Below are 16567 nucleotides of genomic sequence, written 5' to 3'. Positions count from 1 at the left end.
TACTTAAATCTTACTCCATTAGCAATCCCTATTTCTTTTCTGTTCGATGACCTATTTACGGAAATACGAGTAACTTGAGAATTTACGCAAACTGCGAACGACGTGAATATTCAATTTCAGCAAAGAAATATAGATTTGCAGTTATGTGTTGGTCGGGGAATGGTATGACCTGTTTGTTATTTATGTGTTTGCAGGTAATGGAGCTCGTAGTGCAAGAGAAGTTCATCTTAGAGGAGCGTCGAATCAGCCTTTCTGAGTTCCATACTGCAGATGAGGTGTTTTATCCTCAAGAATACCTGACTTGGCATATGATAACTTTATCTCTAGAAAATTACCCTTGAAAAATAAAATTATCTTATCACGAGAGAAATATGTTAAAATATATCATCAGGATTTTGGGTCGCTTTGGAGTTTGTGTACTTGATACACGGAGATCTCTGTGTATATTTTCGTCTGCTTTACGCTCATAAATAATGGGGTGAATTGAATGGTATGCCATGCAGGTATGGACAACAGGAACTATGGGAGAACTCACTCCGGTAAGTGCCTCGATAATACTTCAATAGGACTATAGGGTTAAAAAAAAATATAACAAAAACGGGGTTTCTCTAAGTTTACAGAGCTATGTTTCGACTATCTTGGGTCTTAAATGCAGTGAATAGATGAATCCATGTAAAAAATAAAAAATAAAAAAAATTAACACACTTTTTTGTATTTGACGTCACAGGTTGTAAAGATTGACGGGCGTGTCGTTGGTGACGGAGAAGTCGGGCCCGTGACCCGCCATTTGCAAGACGCTTACAAAAAGCTTACAGAAGACTTGGGAGTGCCATTTCCAACACTAGATTAGGACAACAAGCATTGATAATCTTGAAGTTACTATCCGTTCCTCGTGGGTTTTTTTTTTCGAGCAAGATTCTTATGGTATTTGTTATCAAATCCAGTTCAGAATGCAAAAATAAAGATCTTTTTACTGGATGATTTTCGCCAAGGCCACATATGGTTTATTTTTGTCTTCTTTTTACAGTACATTCGCGGACAGAAGCAGAGAAGTGAGAGCCGTAACTTCGGCATTGCAGGCGTAAATTGAAAATTTGTTTTTTTTTTAAACCTTAGCTCGATGTTTCTCCATTTACTATAATAACGTCCGAGGACAATTTTAATAAATTATGTTTACCCTCTCAACTTGTATAATATTTTAAGTTTCAACATCACTACCTTTAGTTTAAATTTTGTTTTGCTTTTTTCATGTACGCGTACGAAAAATGGTGCGACAGCTAAGCTGGGACTCGAGAATAAAATAAAAATATCACTATTTTGAGGCAGAGCATATAAAGACCTTATCATGCTTAAATTCTAGACGATCCTATGACTCGGCCTTTCTACAATTCTACACCTCGCTATAGCATAGAAACTGTTCTTCTCGAGTAAACTTCATAATTTATCAATTGTATCTTGATTATTAAAAGAATATTCAATACTGTATTTGATGAATTAAAATGCCTATAACCTCCTAGATGACTCGGCATAAATGAATCAAGTTTACTCTTCCACCACTCTCTTCTTCTACAAGCTTTTCTTGCCGCCAAAAAAGTTTTCAATTTTTTATTTTTATAAATTCTGCTTTCAAAGTAGTTGAAGATGATCAGGTCTCCGGCGCGACTCAAGATTCTCATACTCCTTTTGAGCTCCGGTGGTTCAGTGCAAGTCAAGAAGCTTCATCACAGTGTTCCACAACCGGGTTTCTCTTCTCGTGACCTCGACGGTGCGGTCAAGGTACTCGACGAAATGCCCGAGAGAACTCTACATTCCTGGAACAAGATAATCAATGGCTATCTAGCTAATAACTCGGACGAAGCCACATTCTCTGAGCTTTTAAAGTCTTGTGTCGATCTTCACTCGGTCGAGAAAATCCACGCGAGAATCGTTCATCGCGGATTCGACGACTCTCCGCCGTTGAGCAACCTCATGATCGACCGGTATCTGAGAAACGGGAGCGTGGATTCCGGTCGAAAGGTGTTCGTGAACCTGAGCTCGAGGGACAGCGTTTCAGTGGTGGCCATGATCTCCGGTCTGTCTCGCAACGGGCGCGAAGAAGAAGCCGTTTCGCTCTTCGCACAAATCCACGCATCTGGAATCGTCTCACCGACCCCGTACGTGTTCTCGAGCGTTCTAAGCGCGTGTACGAAAGCAGAGTCGAACCGAGCGGGGCTTCAAATCCACGGCCTCGCTCTGAGGCTCGGATTCTCCTCCGAGACTTACGTCTGCAACGCCCTCGTGACTCTCTATTCCCGCTCGGGAAACTTGTTATCTGCTGAGAAGATCTTCGTCGCGATGGAGAATCGAGACCGGGTTTCGTACAACACGCTCATCTCGGGGCTCTCTCAGCGCGGATTCAGCCGCAGAGCTCTCGGATTGTTCGAGAGAATGCGATCGGACCGATTGAAACCGGACTGCGTGACCGTGGCGAGTCTCTTGAGCGCCTGCGCTGCGGTCGGGTCTCTGATCGGAGGAAAACAGCTTCACTCGTACGCGATGAAATCGGGGATGACCAGAGATATCGTTCTAGAAGGTTCTCTGCTCGATCTCTACGTGAAGTGCTCGGATTCGCGGACGGCTCGCGAGTTCTTTCTCTCGACCGCGAGAGAGAACGCGGTGCTGTGGAACGTGATGCTCGTCTCGTACGGACAGTCCGGCGATCTGATCGAGTCGGTCCGGATCTTCAGGCAGATGTTGATGGAACGTGTGATTCCGAACGATTTCACGTACCCGAGCATTCTGAGAACTTGCACCTCCGTCGGAGAACTCGACCTCGGAGAACAGATTCACACGCAGACCATCAAATCCGGATTTCAGCACAACGTTTACGTCTCCTCCGTTCTCATCGACATGTACGCCAAGAACGGAAAGCTCGAAGCCGCCATGGGAATTCTCCGGAGACTCAAAGAAGAAGCCGATGTGGTGGCTTGGACCGCCATGATCGCCGGTCTCGCGAAGCACGGTCTGTTCTCCGAGGCGCTCGAGCTTTTCCGAGAAATGGAAGTCCGAGGGATTCGAGCAGATAGCATCGGATTCGCCAGCGCGATCACGGCTTGCGCCGGAATAAAAGCTCTGAAACAAGGAAGGCAAATCCACGCTCAGTCGTACGTCTCTGGAAACGCCGACGATCTCTCGATCGGAAACGCGCTCGTGAGCCTCTACTCCAGATCCGGAAGAGTAGCCGAAGCTTACACGTCGTTCGAGAAAAACGACAGCAAGGACATCGTTGCTTGGAATTCACTGATCTCAGGATTCGCACAGAGCGGTCTCTGCGACGAAGCTCTCCGAGTGTATTCCGAGATGAACTCGATCGGAATCGGAATCGAAGCCAACTCGTTCACTTTCGGCTCGGCGATCAGCGCCGCCGCGAATTCAGTAAACATAAAGCAAGGTCAGCGAATCCACGCGACGGTCTTGAAATCAGGACACGTGTCAGAAACCGAAGCCTCGAACGCTCTGATCACTCTGTACGCGAAATGCGGAAGAATCGAGGACGCGAAGAGGGAATTCTACGGTACGTCGGCGGAGAAAAACGAGGTGACGTGGAACGCCGTGATAACGGCCTGCTCTCAGCACGGGAACGGCCTCGAAGCCACTGAGCTCTTCGAGGAGATGAAGCGGCTCGGCTTCGAGCCGAGCCACGTCACCTTCGTCGCGGTCTTGGCGGCGTGTAGCCACGTGGGCTTGGTGGACGATGGGCTTAGGTACTTTGAGTCCATGGGCCGAGATCACAACTTGAAGCCGAAACCCGAACATTACGCTTGCGTGGTTGATATGTACGGACGAGCCGGTCTGGTCGGCGAAGCCAAGCGGTTCATAGAGAAGATGCCGATAAAACCGGACGCTATGATTTGGAGGACTTTATTGAGCGCTTGTACGGTCCACGGTGACGTGGACATCGGAGAATTCGCTGCGGAGAATCTTCTTCGTTTGGAACCCGATGACTCGGCTACGTATGTCCTGTCTTCGAATATGTACGCCGTGGCGGGAAATTGGGGTTTTCAGGATCAGACCAGAAAGCTTATGAAAGAAAGCGGTGTGAAGAAAGAGATTGGTCGCAGCTGGGACCGATGTTGATCACTAACTGTGGGCCTGAATTTCATGTGGACACGATAGAAATAGTTGAAACTAACCATTTTTTCGTAATTTTTTCAATATTAACCGTTGAACCTTCTTATTTTCATAAATAATCATTTTCAATAACGGTTAACTAGATTGATTTCAATAAGAGTTAACCATATTTCAATTTATTGACCAAATTTCAATAACCGTTAATTAGATTTCAATGGTTGTTGACCGTATTTCAATAATTCTTTACCAAATTTCAATAACAGTTAATCAGATTTCAGTATTTATAGAACAGGTTTTAATGATTGGTGATGAAATTTTAATAATTGTTTACTAAATTTTTGAAAAATGAGGGTATTTTTGTTCGAAAAAAAAAGAGAAACAATTACTAATGAAATGTTTTAAAAATATGAGTGAAATATGAAAATTGACAAATATTTTAGATTAGTTGTGAAATTTATTGGGACTTGGACACTGCTAGGAGTAAAAAAAGAGCAATTGATTTTTTTTTTTTTTTTTTGACATTTTTTCAAAAAATCAGTAATAAAACATGAATTTAAAATGAATTATGTAACTACTATACTATTTTACCCTTGTTTTCCCTCTTTATGTCAATTCACGAAATCCCTATTTCATTCTCTCTTTATCTTGGTGACTAGGCACATGAAGAGAGTGGGCTTGCGGTAGCCACCGGAGGTCCGCCGAGATGGTCAAGCTCCATGGCTTTGTCGGCGAGAGTCCAGGCGGAGAGGCCGAAGCACTGATCATTTCATTACGTATTCTGGTAGATCTTTGATTGCGGCTTTGTTTCATTAGGCCGTACTTGTATTTGTCGTAATTTTGTCGTTCGATTTGCTATGTGTGTATAAATTGTGTTGTTCTTATTTTGTCTATAGTGGCATTTGGTCATGGCTTAGGTCTATTGGCCATGGCTTAGGTCTGTTGGCCATGGCATTTGGTTTGTCTTGATTTTAAATTTTAACTATATTAAAGTTCATGTTCTAGCGATTTTTTTTTCAGTGGAGTTTACGTTAGCTTATTGCTTTCTTTATGAATTACGAGCAATATTTCTTTATGAATAATTAATATATTTTAGTTTGGAGGAAAAAATATATAGACATATCCATAAATATTTAAATATTTAAGTTTGAAAAAAATGTATTAAAATTTTTTGAAGATATTTTTATCTTTCTGAGAAAAAAAATGAAATATGTACGAATGAACATTATTTGTGTTTAAGATTTAATCTCATATTTTTTCTATTTAAAAAAAAACACTGTTCTTTGAACCGTTTTTGTTTTGTGAGTATTCCCCCTTCTTCTATTTTATATATTATATATAATGTTCTTCTAGTTTCGTTGGATGATTTGGTATGTCAAAGTTCTACTTATTGGTTCAGGTTACAATTTTAGTTATTTGGTATGTCTCTTTGGCCAATCATCAATCGATTCAGGAAGACATTGTAAAAAAAAATCGTGACAATGTAATATTGTCACGAAATTTAGCAATAATATTGTCACAAAATTTACTGATTTCGTGATAAAATGATCACAAAATTCACGAAATCATTTTTTTTTTGTGACAATGTGATCACGAAATTTGAATTTTTTTGACAAATTCATCCAAAATTAGTGGATTCTTTTATGTCACTGGTTTTCAACTTGGTATAAAGTGGCGTGTTGAATTTTAAACAAAAAACAAGGAATCATATGGCCATATAAAAGTAATCTTCATATATCTAGATCATGAGATAATAATATGAATAATTCCGTTAAAAGTTATTTCTTCATTAATATTTTTTAAAATCTCACAAAAATGATTTAATTTCAAAATTCACTCAAATATTATTTTTTATAATTATATTTATCGAATTACAACATGGTATGACCCCATGAACCAAAGCCCCACTTTCGTAGACAATCCATTGATTCCGGAAGAAATTGTAACACAATAAGAATTTCTTGACAATATTCGAATTTCGTGACGAAGAGGTCACGAAATACGTCTCTTTTGTGACCATGTTGTCACTAAACCTTTATGTTTCGTGATAAAGTTGCAAAAAAAAAAAAAATAAGTTTCGTGATAAAGTAATCACGAAATTCTAATATTTTGAAACAACTGATCACGAAAATCCAATATTTCGTGATCAGGTGGTCACGAAATTACCATTTTTCTTTACCGGTTTATCACGAAACAAATGTATTTTATTGTTTCTTTGTCATTAAATTCCAATATTTAAGGACAAATTCACCCAAATAATTGGGAAATGATTTTTATTTACAAATAGTTGTTTACAAAGTTGTCGCAGAGTAACGTTTGGAATAAAAAAAACAAATATGCGTTGGAAAGATAAGAGAAATATCTATTCCATTCTAGAAAGAGCTCATCCAAAGTAATCAATTATGAATCTTCAAATCGTGCAGAATAGAGCGGTTTGTTTCTTGTTTTTCTCTAATTTGTCAAAGGAGTCTTAAAATCACCATGAAATTGCTCAATTACCCTCATAACACTTGAAGCTCCTTAATAACCTATAAAATCAAAAGAAACTACAAAAATAACATCAAAAGTCTTAAGAACAAATTTCGATTCTTACTCGAAAAGCATTTGATAAATGTGAATGAATCACACTTATGTCTTCTCGCAGCTGACGGAATTGATCTCCATCGTCCTCATCGTAAATCCAAGGTTCTTCTAGAGATAGTAACATTCAGGACTCTCTTGAAACCATCGGAAAAACGATATCGAATTACCTCAAGCGACACACGTGATAAACCTCCGTTCTGTCATGTATTTTACAAACGTTATCCGAAAAATCGCATTAGAGACTTTGCCATTCACCTCAATGGAGAAATAATATACTATGCACTTTGTCTATATCCTCGATATCTTTGACCATTTACCATCCGACAATGAAATTCTCTGTCTAAAATGTTTCAAAATGGCTCCATTTTGTTGATTTTTTCTTGTTTCATGGGCGTATGTAATGATGTGACAACTTTAAAAATAGATCATATGAATAGCCTGAAACAGTGAAATTACTTTGCGAAAGTCGATTTTTACTTTTCCCATGAGACCCGAGAAAAATCAAATAACGCCTCTAAAAGCGAAAAACAAAAAACAAAAAAGTATACAAAGACCCTAGTCAGATTATTCTCCATTTAAATAATGTTGTATGAAAAAATGGAGAATCCACGGCTAATTGATTATTATTTTACACCTCTAAATGTTTTGTCTGATATCTGTACCTAATGTATACACGACCTACGTCCACGTAGGAAGGTAAGAGAAGTAGAAGTAGAACTACCCTTTTACTCTTTACCTATACAAATGCGTATGAACTTATATATAACAAGTCCTTTATACATACACCCTTGCATAAAAATGTGAATGAAACAACAACATTATTCATCATTTTCTTATATATGCATAGTGTATGTATTTATCAAAAATAGATCATTTTTATGTACCTATGCTGTCTTTCCATTACCAATATTGGCTTATATTGATAAAGCTAATAATTTTTAAAATTCCTTTCTTTTCGTATACATTTTTAAATTGTACAAAATAGTCATACATTTTTAAATGGTACAAAATAGTCATTTAAAACTAATTGATTAGCAAAGTAATCAAATTAAATTTCAAATTTTCAGAAAAGTAGCCAAAATTACGTTGTCAAATATTTTTTGACACAAATTAAATTTTTTGACAATTATTATAGAGAATTTATCACTTTAAAAAATATTAATTCTAAGATTAATTTTATTTTTGAAATATGATTATTGCACATTTAAGCTATTTTTCTACTTTTAAGCAAATATTTACTATTTTACAAATCCTTAATTTTAAATCGACAATTTAATCGAACCACACCATTCTACAATCTTCTTATTATTATCTGCTTTCCACTGCTGATATACTCTTATGTTATCGTTACCCTCAGCCGGCAGTTTTAACTTACTTTATATTCTAATATTCTATCTAAGACAAAATCTTTATAATTTATGCATCTAGATATGTTCTATAAAATTCACCTAAACGACGGAAAGCAAACACACCGTTTAGACTAATGAGGACTAATATTTTCGTGTCAAAGATACCTGAGTTGAAAAAAGAGTCTATACAACGTGAATAGAATCGAGAAAATGACATTTCTATTTGAGAAAATATCAACAATATCTGATTTATCCCTTAAATTTCTAAATATATCTGACATATCACTTCAGTTTAATATAAATGACATATATCTCCTCTAAAAAAATGTTATATTATAAATATCACAATTTTCGTTTATTTTTTACAGAAAAATAATTTGAACCCCCCAAAATACCTTTAATGAATATTTTTTTTATTTTCTATTCTATATACAAAAAAATTAAATTAAAAAAATTTCTTTATAAAAAGTTAATGATTTTTTTTATAAAGAGAGATTTTGAATTTTTTTTTTAATAAAATAGTAAATAAATATTTATTTTACTAAGGGTATTTTGGGGAGTTCAAATTATTTTTTTGTAAAAAATCAACGAAAATGATCAAATTTGTAATATAACATTTTTTAGGAGAGGTATATGTCATTTATATTAAACGGAAGGGATATTTTGATATTTCTAAAAATCGAAAGGATAAATCTCGTGTTTCGATTAAACACAAGAGATGCTGTTGATATTTCCCTTTCTATTTTTAGATTTTTTAGATTAGCAAGTTTTTATGCCCCTTTCACATTTTTTTTCTTAAAGATGTCTCACATTTACATAAAATTTTTACACTAAAAAAAGATATTAATTTGTAAAACAAAAAGATGGGACGATACAATCTATTTTCCAGTAGAATCTTTTAAAGAGCTACACAAATGGTCAATCATTTTTTTCAATATTATTATTATTTATATATTTAGCCTCCAGTACCTCCATGAAACGAAAATTTTGGCTTTTTGTAAAACAAAATAATCATTGCTCTAGAGATTATAATATTAAACCTAGACCTAAAAGTCTCAAACAATCTCTCAGACCGACTATAATAACTTTATAAAATATGATCATAATAATAAGAGTCTCTTCTTGGAATTTCCTGTGAAAGATAGGTCTGAATATGTTTTTTTTTTTTTTTTTTTTTTTTTTTGGGTGTGTGTGTGACTGTGAATATAGTGTTATCTTGCTTTAAGCAAATGGAGATCTAAAAAGAATAAAGATGGACGAGACATATATGGTTGGAACAGATTATTTGGCCATTAATATTATATATAGAAGGCACAAGCTTCCGTGTGGAAGGCACACTCCATTATAATTTATTAGTGTGATATTGTTGCTTCCACAATCTCATAAAGATATTTTTTATTTGTTTTTCTGTTAATACCACGATAGCTTTATCATGCAAGAGTAATTGGTTAATCAATTTATCGTGTAGTGTTATCCTCCTAAGTGCATGCCTAATCACCATTTCACCATATATACATTATCTATTAGATTTATGAGTTGGATTAAGAGAGCGGGGTTTAAGCATTACAACAATACAAAGATTTATTCAGTCAATATCAACGACTAAACAAACAACATTAAAAACACAGATTAAGGTTGGTTTTTTTTTTTTTTTTAATATAGTATTTGGGATATATTTTTAAGTGTTTGAAATGAATTACCGGTATGAAGCACACGATACTTGCAAATTGCAATGCTTAACTTCCTTCTGGCTCTCCACAAAAACAACTTTACTTTTCCGGAAACTATATTTAAATATTTTTTATTTTATTTTTACAAATAGTTGTTTTAGTACCTGGATATTGCTAGGCAATATTAATAGGAAAAAAAAACTGAATTATTCTACTTACCAAAAAAGCCGAATTTGTTTCCATGTTCATATTCATAGCTTATAACAAGCTGGTGTGCTAATGAAAGTAGCATATCTATTACTCCCCAATTTGGGAATATTCAATTATCAACCTTTTTACAAATACTGAAATATCGGGTATAAAAAGAAGAATTTGTTTTCATACCTAACCACTTTCAAGGTAATTTAATTTATTTAATCAAGAGAGTCATAGTAAGTGCTTTTCAAATATTACACTTGTTTTTTGCCACCACCACTCCCACTTTCCTCTCAATCCCAATCCTAATCCTCTATATATACCCAATAACAAGGCGTGTGTTCTCCACAAGCTATAAACCTCAAAACTAATCTACTCAAACACACACACACACACACACACACATATATATACATAAACCCCCCCCAAAAAAAACACCTCTTTTCTCATGGCTTCCATTAACCAAACCTCCTCTTCTATCCGCATCGAGATTCCGGCGGAGCAGAAACAAGCCGACGCGGATTACTTCCAGCGGGCACAGTGGCTGAGGGCGGCGATGCTCGGGGCCAACGACGGGCTCGTCACCGTGGCCTCGCTCATGATGGGAGTCGGATCGGTGAGGCGAGACGTGAAACCCATGCTCTTGGCGGGCTTCGCGGGCCTGGTCGCCGGAGCGTGTTCCATGGCCATCGGAGAGTTCGTCTCCGTCTACACCCAATACGACATCGAGCGGTCCCAGATGAAGCGGAACGGGCTCGACTCCGGCGGGCCCGCCGGAGACGGGGCCGAGAAGCTTCCGAGCCCGGCTCAGGCGGCCATAGCCTCGGCTCTGGCGTTCTCCGTCGGAGCCGCGGCTCCGTTGCTGGCGGCCGCGTTCATACCGTACCATAGGGTGAGGATGGCCGTGGTGCTCGCCGTGGCCAGCCTCATGCTTTTGGCCTTCGGGGTGCTCGGGGCCGCTCTCGGGAGGACACCTGTCGCGAGATCGTGCGCCCGGGTCTTGATCGGAGGGTGGTTGGCCATGGCAGTCACCTTCGGGCTCACCAAGCTTGTCGGCTCGACCGGCCTCGATATGTGATTCTCAGACAGTCCTTTTTTTTCTTTCTTTCCCCCAAAGTTGTGGTTAGTTCTATTGGGGCCTCGATATGTGATTCTCAGACAGCCCTTTTTTTTCTTTCTTTCCCCCGAAGTTGTGGTTAGTTCTATTGGTCCCTGTGTGCGCTATGGTTTTTTGTCCGAATAAAAAGCATGCACTTGTTTAATTAAGGTATAGGAAAAGATGAAAGTGGAAGTTATTTTTATCTGTAAATGGCATGGAATTCTTACTTGCCCTAACTACCTTTTGGAGAAGCAAAGTTTTGTAACATTTTTATATTTGAGATTTTGTAAGCAAAAGGATATGTCCAAAAAGCTGTTTTCAACACAACACTGTTCAGAAACTTTGTTTGATTTGTGGTAATTTGATTGTATAGGGAAGATAAAGCCTAATTATACAATTCTATGAGCATATGTTGATCAAATCATGAGGGAACAAGAGACGTGATATTTTTTAAACAAAAAAGAAAAAGAAAAAGAGATGTGTGCTATTTAGTTCAGGTCTTGAACCGAACAGATACTATACTCTAGGAAAAATCAAATGAAAAAGGCAGGGAAAAAAATTAATTAATAATAATGCATATAAATAAGGAAAACAAAACAAGACCTGAATTTTCTTCCAGCAACACGTAAACAAAAATGGATATAGAGCAGCAAGAACAGTTCACAAAACCTGCCATTTTTTTTTTCTCTTCAAAACAGTGCACAGAGACAGAGATGGCTGGTGCTTTGGGAAATAATTAAAGTTAAAAACGATGCATGGCCAGTTAACAAAGGAACCCAATCATGAACCATAACTAGCCAAAGCCTCCTGCCAAAATATCAGCGGTATTAATAAAGCACGAAAGAAAGAAAAAATCATGGAATCGCATGAAGAAATAAGATGTTACCCGCTCGAGTCTTTTTTCTTAGTAAGATACCGAAAACAGGGTAGGTAAAACGGGCATTCTAAGAACACACTCCCAAGTGATAACAGATTTCTCACGGCCATTGCATGTGGGGATGGTACTAATCGGAACAACTCAGAGCACAAGACCACATTTGGAACATATCACGTGTCAAGCAAGAAGAACCATAAGAGATTGTATACCACGAACGAAAACTTCAAATTCAGCAGTTTAGAGCAACAAAACACAGTCAGAGAACACTTGTGCCCAAGTTCAAATACTCATTTTACTACACTCGATTCCCCAACACAATCAACACATCTCTTGCAAAAAGGAAACTCCCAACACTTCAGCCAACCATGACACCGCCGGCGATTCTTAAACTGCAACACGGTAATTACCCAAAAAAAAAAAACATGTCAGCCTAACAATCACTATCGTCAGTAATTCTCTATCGTGTATGGTTGACGTATTTCATACCATTTTCAGTGATTACGATCTCCTCCCGAGCTCCGACGATCGTACGGCCCTGAACGTTCACGATCACGATCGCGGTCACGATCTCCACGACTACCTCCGTCCCTGCTGCTACGCCCACCAGACCGGTCTCCGTTTCGCTCAGACCCGTAACGACTACCTCCGCCGCCACTGTACCTATCTTCTCTACCACCGTACTTTCCTCCTCTGCCTCCTTCGCCGGGACACTCGCGAGCGAAATGTCCCGGTTTTCCACACTTGAAGCAATCTCCACCACCGCCGCCACCACCGCGGCCAGAATCCCGACCGCGGTCCCCACGATCGCGACCGCCATCTCTTCCGGAACCTCCTTGGTTAGGCTGAGCCTTGTCAACGGTGATAGTCCTTCCATCCAATTCCACTCCGTTCATCTCTTCAATGGCCTCGTCCATACCCTTCTTGTCCTCAAAAGTGACAAACCCAAATCCACGCGAACGCCCATTGAGTTTATCAATGACAACCTGAAACAAAGATGGTACGCCGAAATCTCCATTAAGTATCGCATGACTCTTTACCTAAAACTACATGATATTCGATTTCCTCAACAAAAGTACAGATAATATCATAGAAATGAAATGAAATAGATCATAAGACAGTAAACATCACAAAAAGAAGAAGAAAAAACTTCCTGCAACCGAACTTTGTAGCACAGGCAATTATAAGCAAATATAACATTATGGCTACAATTAAACGGACAACAAATTTGAAAAATTCAATCAAAATGATAAACATCATAACCAATTACCTTGGCCTCGACAAGCTTTCCATACTTATCAAAAGCCTCTTTAAGACCTCTGTCAGAGGTTGACCATGCCAAACCTCCGATAAAACAGCGATACTCTGGCTCCTCCGCCATTAATCAACCTGCAAGCAATTTTCATTATAACCAAACACCTCAACCAGAATCATACAACCCAAAGCCAGCGAATTGAGGCAAATATTCAATATAATCATACTTCATAGATTGAAGATACAATACGAGAAAAGAATCACTCGTATCTCTCCTGACCTAATTAGAACCAAACACTCTTCGGTACGAACATCAATCAACAGCTTAAGCATTAGGTCTTAGAAAATAAATTGTAATCATCCACAACATAAACAATGTTCAGATCTGAAAACACAAAGAAACTACGCTATCTATACAGAATCCAAACAAACCTTCGAAATCGATCGTCGTTTGAGAATATCCAAAAAAATAACAAAAGAGCAGTGAAGAATTTGAAAAACTTACGAGAGAGAAAAAAAAGAGAGAGAGCCGATTCAGTGAGAGAGACAAAGAGGCTTTAGCTTCGATTTGACCTAAACAAAAATCAACAACGCGTGAAACAGAGCAACAACCGAGAACCGAAAAAATAGAAGTAAACCCCAAAATATGAATGAAGTAGTACTAGACTATTAGTAGAGGTTAGGTCACATATCGGGTCAACCCATACACCAATCGAATATTTATACCCGACCCGATACACCGTTACAAAACGACAAACACATTAATGTCGTTTTCGTCACCAAGGTATCTTGATTTTGGACAGATACCCTCAAGGAAGGTAGACTTCATGTCAATTTTAAATTTGTTAAGGAAATTATACTCGGAAATCTAATATTCAATGAAAAAATTTAAGTTCTAAGCCACTCAAAACATAAACATTGAGTCCCATTGTAAAATAACAATTGTTTGTAAAAATTTGACGTGACAATGAATTCAGATTTTCAATCTCGTTTTAAATATTTGCTGCAGGTCTATTTCTCCATCCTCATATACACTTTCTTTTTTAGTTTTAATTTTTTTTTTAATTAACTATCTCGTTCTTTTAATTTAGATTCTATTCTCAGCAGTCGATCGGAAACAATTTTTTAGTAATTTATCTTTCTCAGTTTTTTTTTTTTTTTTCATTCTTCATAAGTCGTTTTGTCAGGTAATTTTTATTTATTTTAATGTGATATAGTAATTTTTGTGAAATTTGTATGTATATGCATTATATTTATATTTGTTATTTACTAAAATTAACTTCAACCTTGAATTAGAAATAAGTAATTGCTTAAACGTGAGATAGAAATTAGTTATATTTTAAATTTTATAATTATTAAATAATTGATTAATTGTGTTTTATTTTTAATTCGTTCTAATTCTTCTATTTCTTTTTTATTCAATTAGGGATTATTCATATTCTATGACCTCCACAATGATTTTTGACCAAAATCAAATAAGTCCAATTTAATCCTATTCTATGACTACCTATTTTATTTAAGTACAAAAATACCCTCAATTTTATTAACATTTCGTTTTTATTTTATTTTGGTATTCGACTTTCAGTTGGATTTATTTATTTTCTTGGGATTACTTTTTTTAAGTATAATAATCTCTTGTTATTGTCTCTCTTTTCTTCTCTCTCTCGGGTTAGACCCGATTTTTTTTTCAATTATTTAGCAAAATAGCCAACTCAACCCGTTGAAATTGCTAAATAGCCAATGTTTTGTAAATACTAAGTAAATAGCCAGATATCATTTAATACACTCCTAAATTTACAAAAACACCCAAATGATTCCCGCCCATAAATCACAGCAGTTGACTTTAAAAAAAAAACATGATTCCGAGATTTGAGGGGAGTAATAACTGCAAATTTAAAACTGATCAAATCACAACTTCTTATCACACGGCAATTAAGAAAAAAAAAGATTTCTCCCAAAAAAAAATTCCAACTCGCGTCACTTTCTCCGACGAACTGCATCCATCTTCTCCGACTACCGATTTCGGCGAGGGGATCTCAAACATGTATGCATGTGTAATTTATTCCGATTGTAACTCGTATTTACTAATGTTCAACATCGATTTATACATTAAAACATGGAAAAAGTGTTTTTTAGGAATCGGTTATGAAATAAGATGGTATTGCTTATTCTTCTTCCTCTGTGTAATGAATAAATGGATTTTTGTTCATTTATCCGAAAATTTCACAAAACCCTAGTCTTCACAATGTATTTTTGGGGATCCGACTATTGTGTTTATAATACACATATGCATATGCCATTTAGTGATTGTAAATATGTTAAAATTTTAGGGGAACCTGGTTAACGAATATATTTTCTTTTGATTTCCATTTTTAAATGTTTATTGTAAATCTTTTTTAAATGTTTAAATGTTGGTGGTTTGGGTATGATGTCTAAAACTTGATGTGTTATATCTAGATCTTGTTGAGTAGTGTATTGATTATGTTTTAATGTGTGTTAGTGTATGAGTAATACCATTGTAAATGTGTTTGAAGAATTGGTGTCTTTGGATATTAGAAGGAAATATGATTGACATATTTTGCAGTAAATATGTGTAAATGCACGCCCAGATTATTTGTAAGTCATTATTTACACATAATACCATTGTAGGTCAAACAAACAATACTATATCGGGTTTTGCTAGATCTCTGGACCCTGAATTCAAAGTTACCCCGAAGTGCAATCATGCTCATAGCCGCCACAGGAACATCTTTTATGTGCGTTATAACAGCATGTAAATATACGTAAATAACAGCATGCAAATATACTGCATTATAACAGGATGTAAATATACGTAAATACATTAATAAACTGGGATGAACCTGGCGCGGAAGAGAGATATAACAACGTTTGAAATATATGTGCGTTAGAAACAAGAAATTTAAATAATAAAACGAGACAAGATAAATCATGCAGTAAATATAAGAAAAAAAATATAATAGGAAACAAATAAATTGCAACTGCCACGTCCTAATTAGTTCATAAAATAAAGGGAATCATTAAGTTGACTAAATCATGTTCACACTTATATGAGGAATTTAAATTAAAAAAACAGGGAAGTTATATAATCAGAAATTTCATAAACATTCGAAATTCAAACGCAACAGGGGTAAATTTTGGATATGAAAAAACATATTATTGGGCCACGTCATCCGAGTGGCTATTTACTTAGTATTTACAAAACATTGGCTATATAGCAAATCATAAGGTTTGATTTGGCTATTTTGCTAATTTACCATTTTTCTGTTCATCTCTCTCTCTCTCTCTCTCTCTCTCTCTCTTGTCTTCAACTCGTTTTTCAGTGGCTTCAACTCAATGAAAGAGGGTTTGCTCTCTTTTTTCTTCATTTTCGTTCACTTTCATAGTTCGTCATTTTCACTTTAGGGTTTAGAGATTT

The 16567-nt window shown here is 36.6% G+C and overlaps 3 protein-coding genes and 1 pseudogene across 3 annotated transcripts in view; 3 read left to right on the top strand and 1 right to left on the bottom strand.

The window, feature by feature from the left end:
- The window catches only part of LOC149382194 (branched-chain-amino-acid aminotransferase-like protein 1), a 5451-nt gene extending 4590 nt beyond the window's left edge, over window positions 1-861 (top strand). The window contains exons 17-19 of the mRNA XM_089601787.1: window positions 195-275; window positions 504-539; window positions 728-861. Of these exons, the coding sequence (XP_089457913.1) occupies window positions 195-275; window positions 504-539; window positions 728-850 (240 nt within the window). The 3' untranslated portion in view covers window positions 851-861. The remainder of the gene's footprint in view (window positions 1-194; window positions 276-503; window positions 540-727) is intronic.
- An 856-nt stretch (window positions 862-1717) lies between these two features.
- LOC149382193 (Pentatricopeptide repeat (PPR) superfamily protein) lies at window positions 1718-5107 on the top strand. Its single transcript, XM_089601785.1, has 2 exons — window positions 1718-4125; window positions 4767-5107. The coding sequence occupies exon 1, from the start codon at window positions 1789-1791 to the stop codon at window positions 4114-4116; it is 2328 nt and encodes a 775-aa protein (XP_089457911.1). The 5' UTR covers window positions 1718-1788; the 3' UTR covers window positions 4117-4125; window positions 4767-5107.
- A 5150-nt stretch (window positions 5108-10257) lies between these two features.
- LOC149382192 (vacuolar iron transporter homolog 4 pseudogene) lies at window positions 10258-11215 on the top strand (annotated as a pseudogene).
- Window positions 11216-12057: 842 nt separating this feature from the next.
- LOC149382191 (glycine-rich RNA-binding protein RZ1A-like) lies at window positions 12058-13773 on the bottom strand. The gene is made up of 4 exons (XM_089601810.1): window positions 13637-13773; window positions 13148-13266; window positions 12367-12863; window positions 12058-12269 (listed from the first exon to the last, which is right to left on the bottom strand). Exons 2-3 carry the CDS (start codon window positions 13256-13258, stop codon window positions 12372-12374), a joined length of 603 nt encoding a protein of 200 aa, XP_089457936.1. The 5' UTR covers window positions 13259-13266; window positions 13637-13773; the 3' UTR covers window positions 12058-12269; window positions 12367-12371.
- Between the last annotated feature and the right edge of the window lie 2794 nt (window positions 13774-16567).

The sequence above is a fragment of the Urtica dioica genome, chromosome 11 (genome assembly GCF_054948205.1).
Source record: "Urtica dioica subsp. dioica isolate 48M chromosome 11, U.dioica_male_clone48M_v1_H2, whole genome shotgun sequence".
Taxonomy (NCBI): Eukaryota; Viridiplantae; Streptophyta; class Magnoliopsida; order Rosales; family Urticaceae; genus Urtica; species Urtica dioica.
Note: the sequence above shows the minus strand (reverse complement) of the source record. Positions and strands in the feature narration are given on the sequence as shown.

Bases quoted from the DNA above. Each gene is read 5' to 3' on its own strand.
- LOC149382193 (XM_089601785.1), top strand. From the start codon at position 1,789: ATGCCCGAGAGAACTCTACATTCCTGGAACAAGATAATCAATGGCTAT.
- LOC149382191 (XM_089601810.1), bottom strand. From the start codon at position 13,258: ATGGCGGAGGAGCCAGAGTATCGCTGTTTTATCGGAGGTTTGGCATGG. The intron at 12,864-13,147 runs GTAATTGGTTAT...TCTTTGTTTCAG, and splicing joins GAAAGCTTGTCGAGGCCAAG to GTTGTCATTGATAAACTCAA.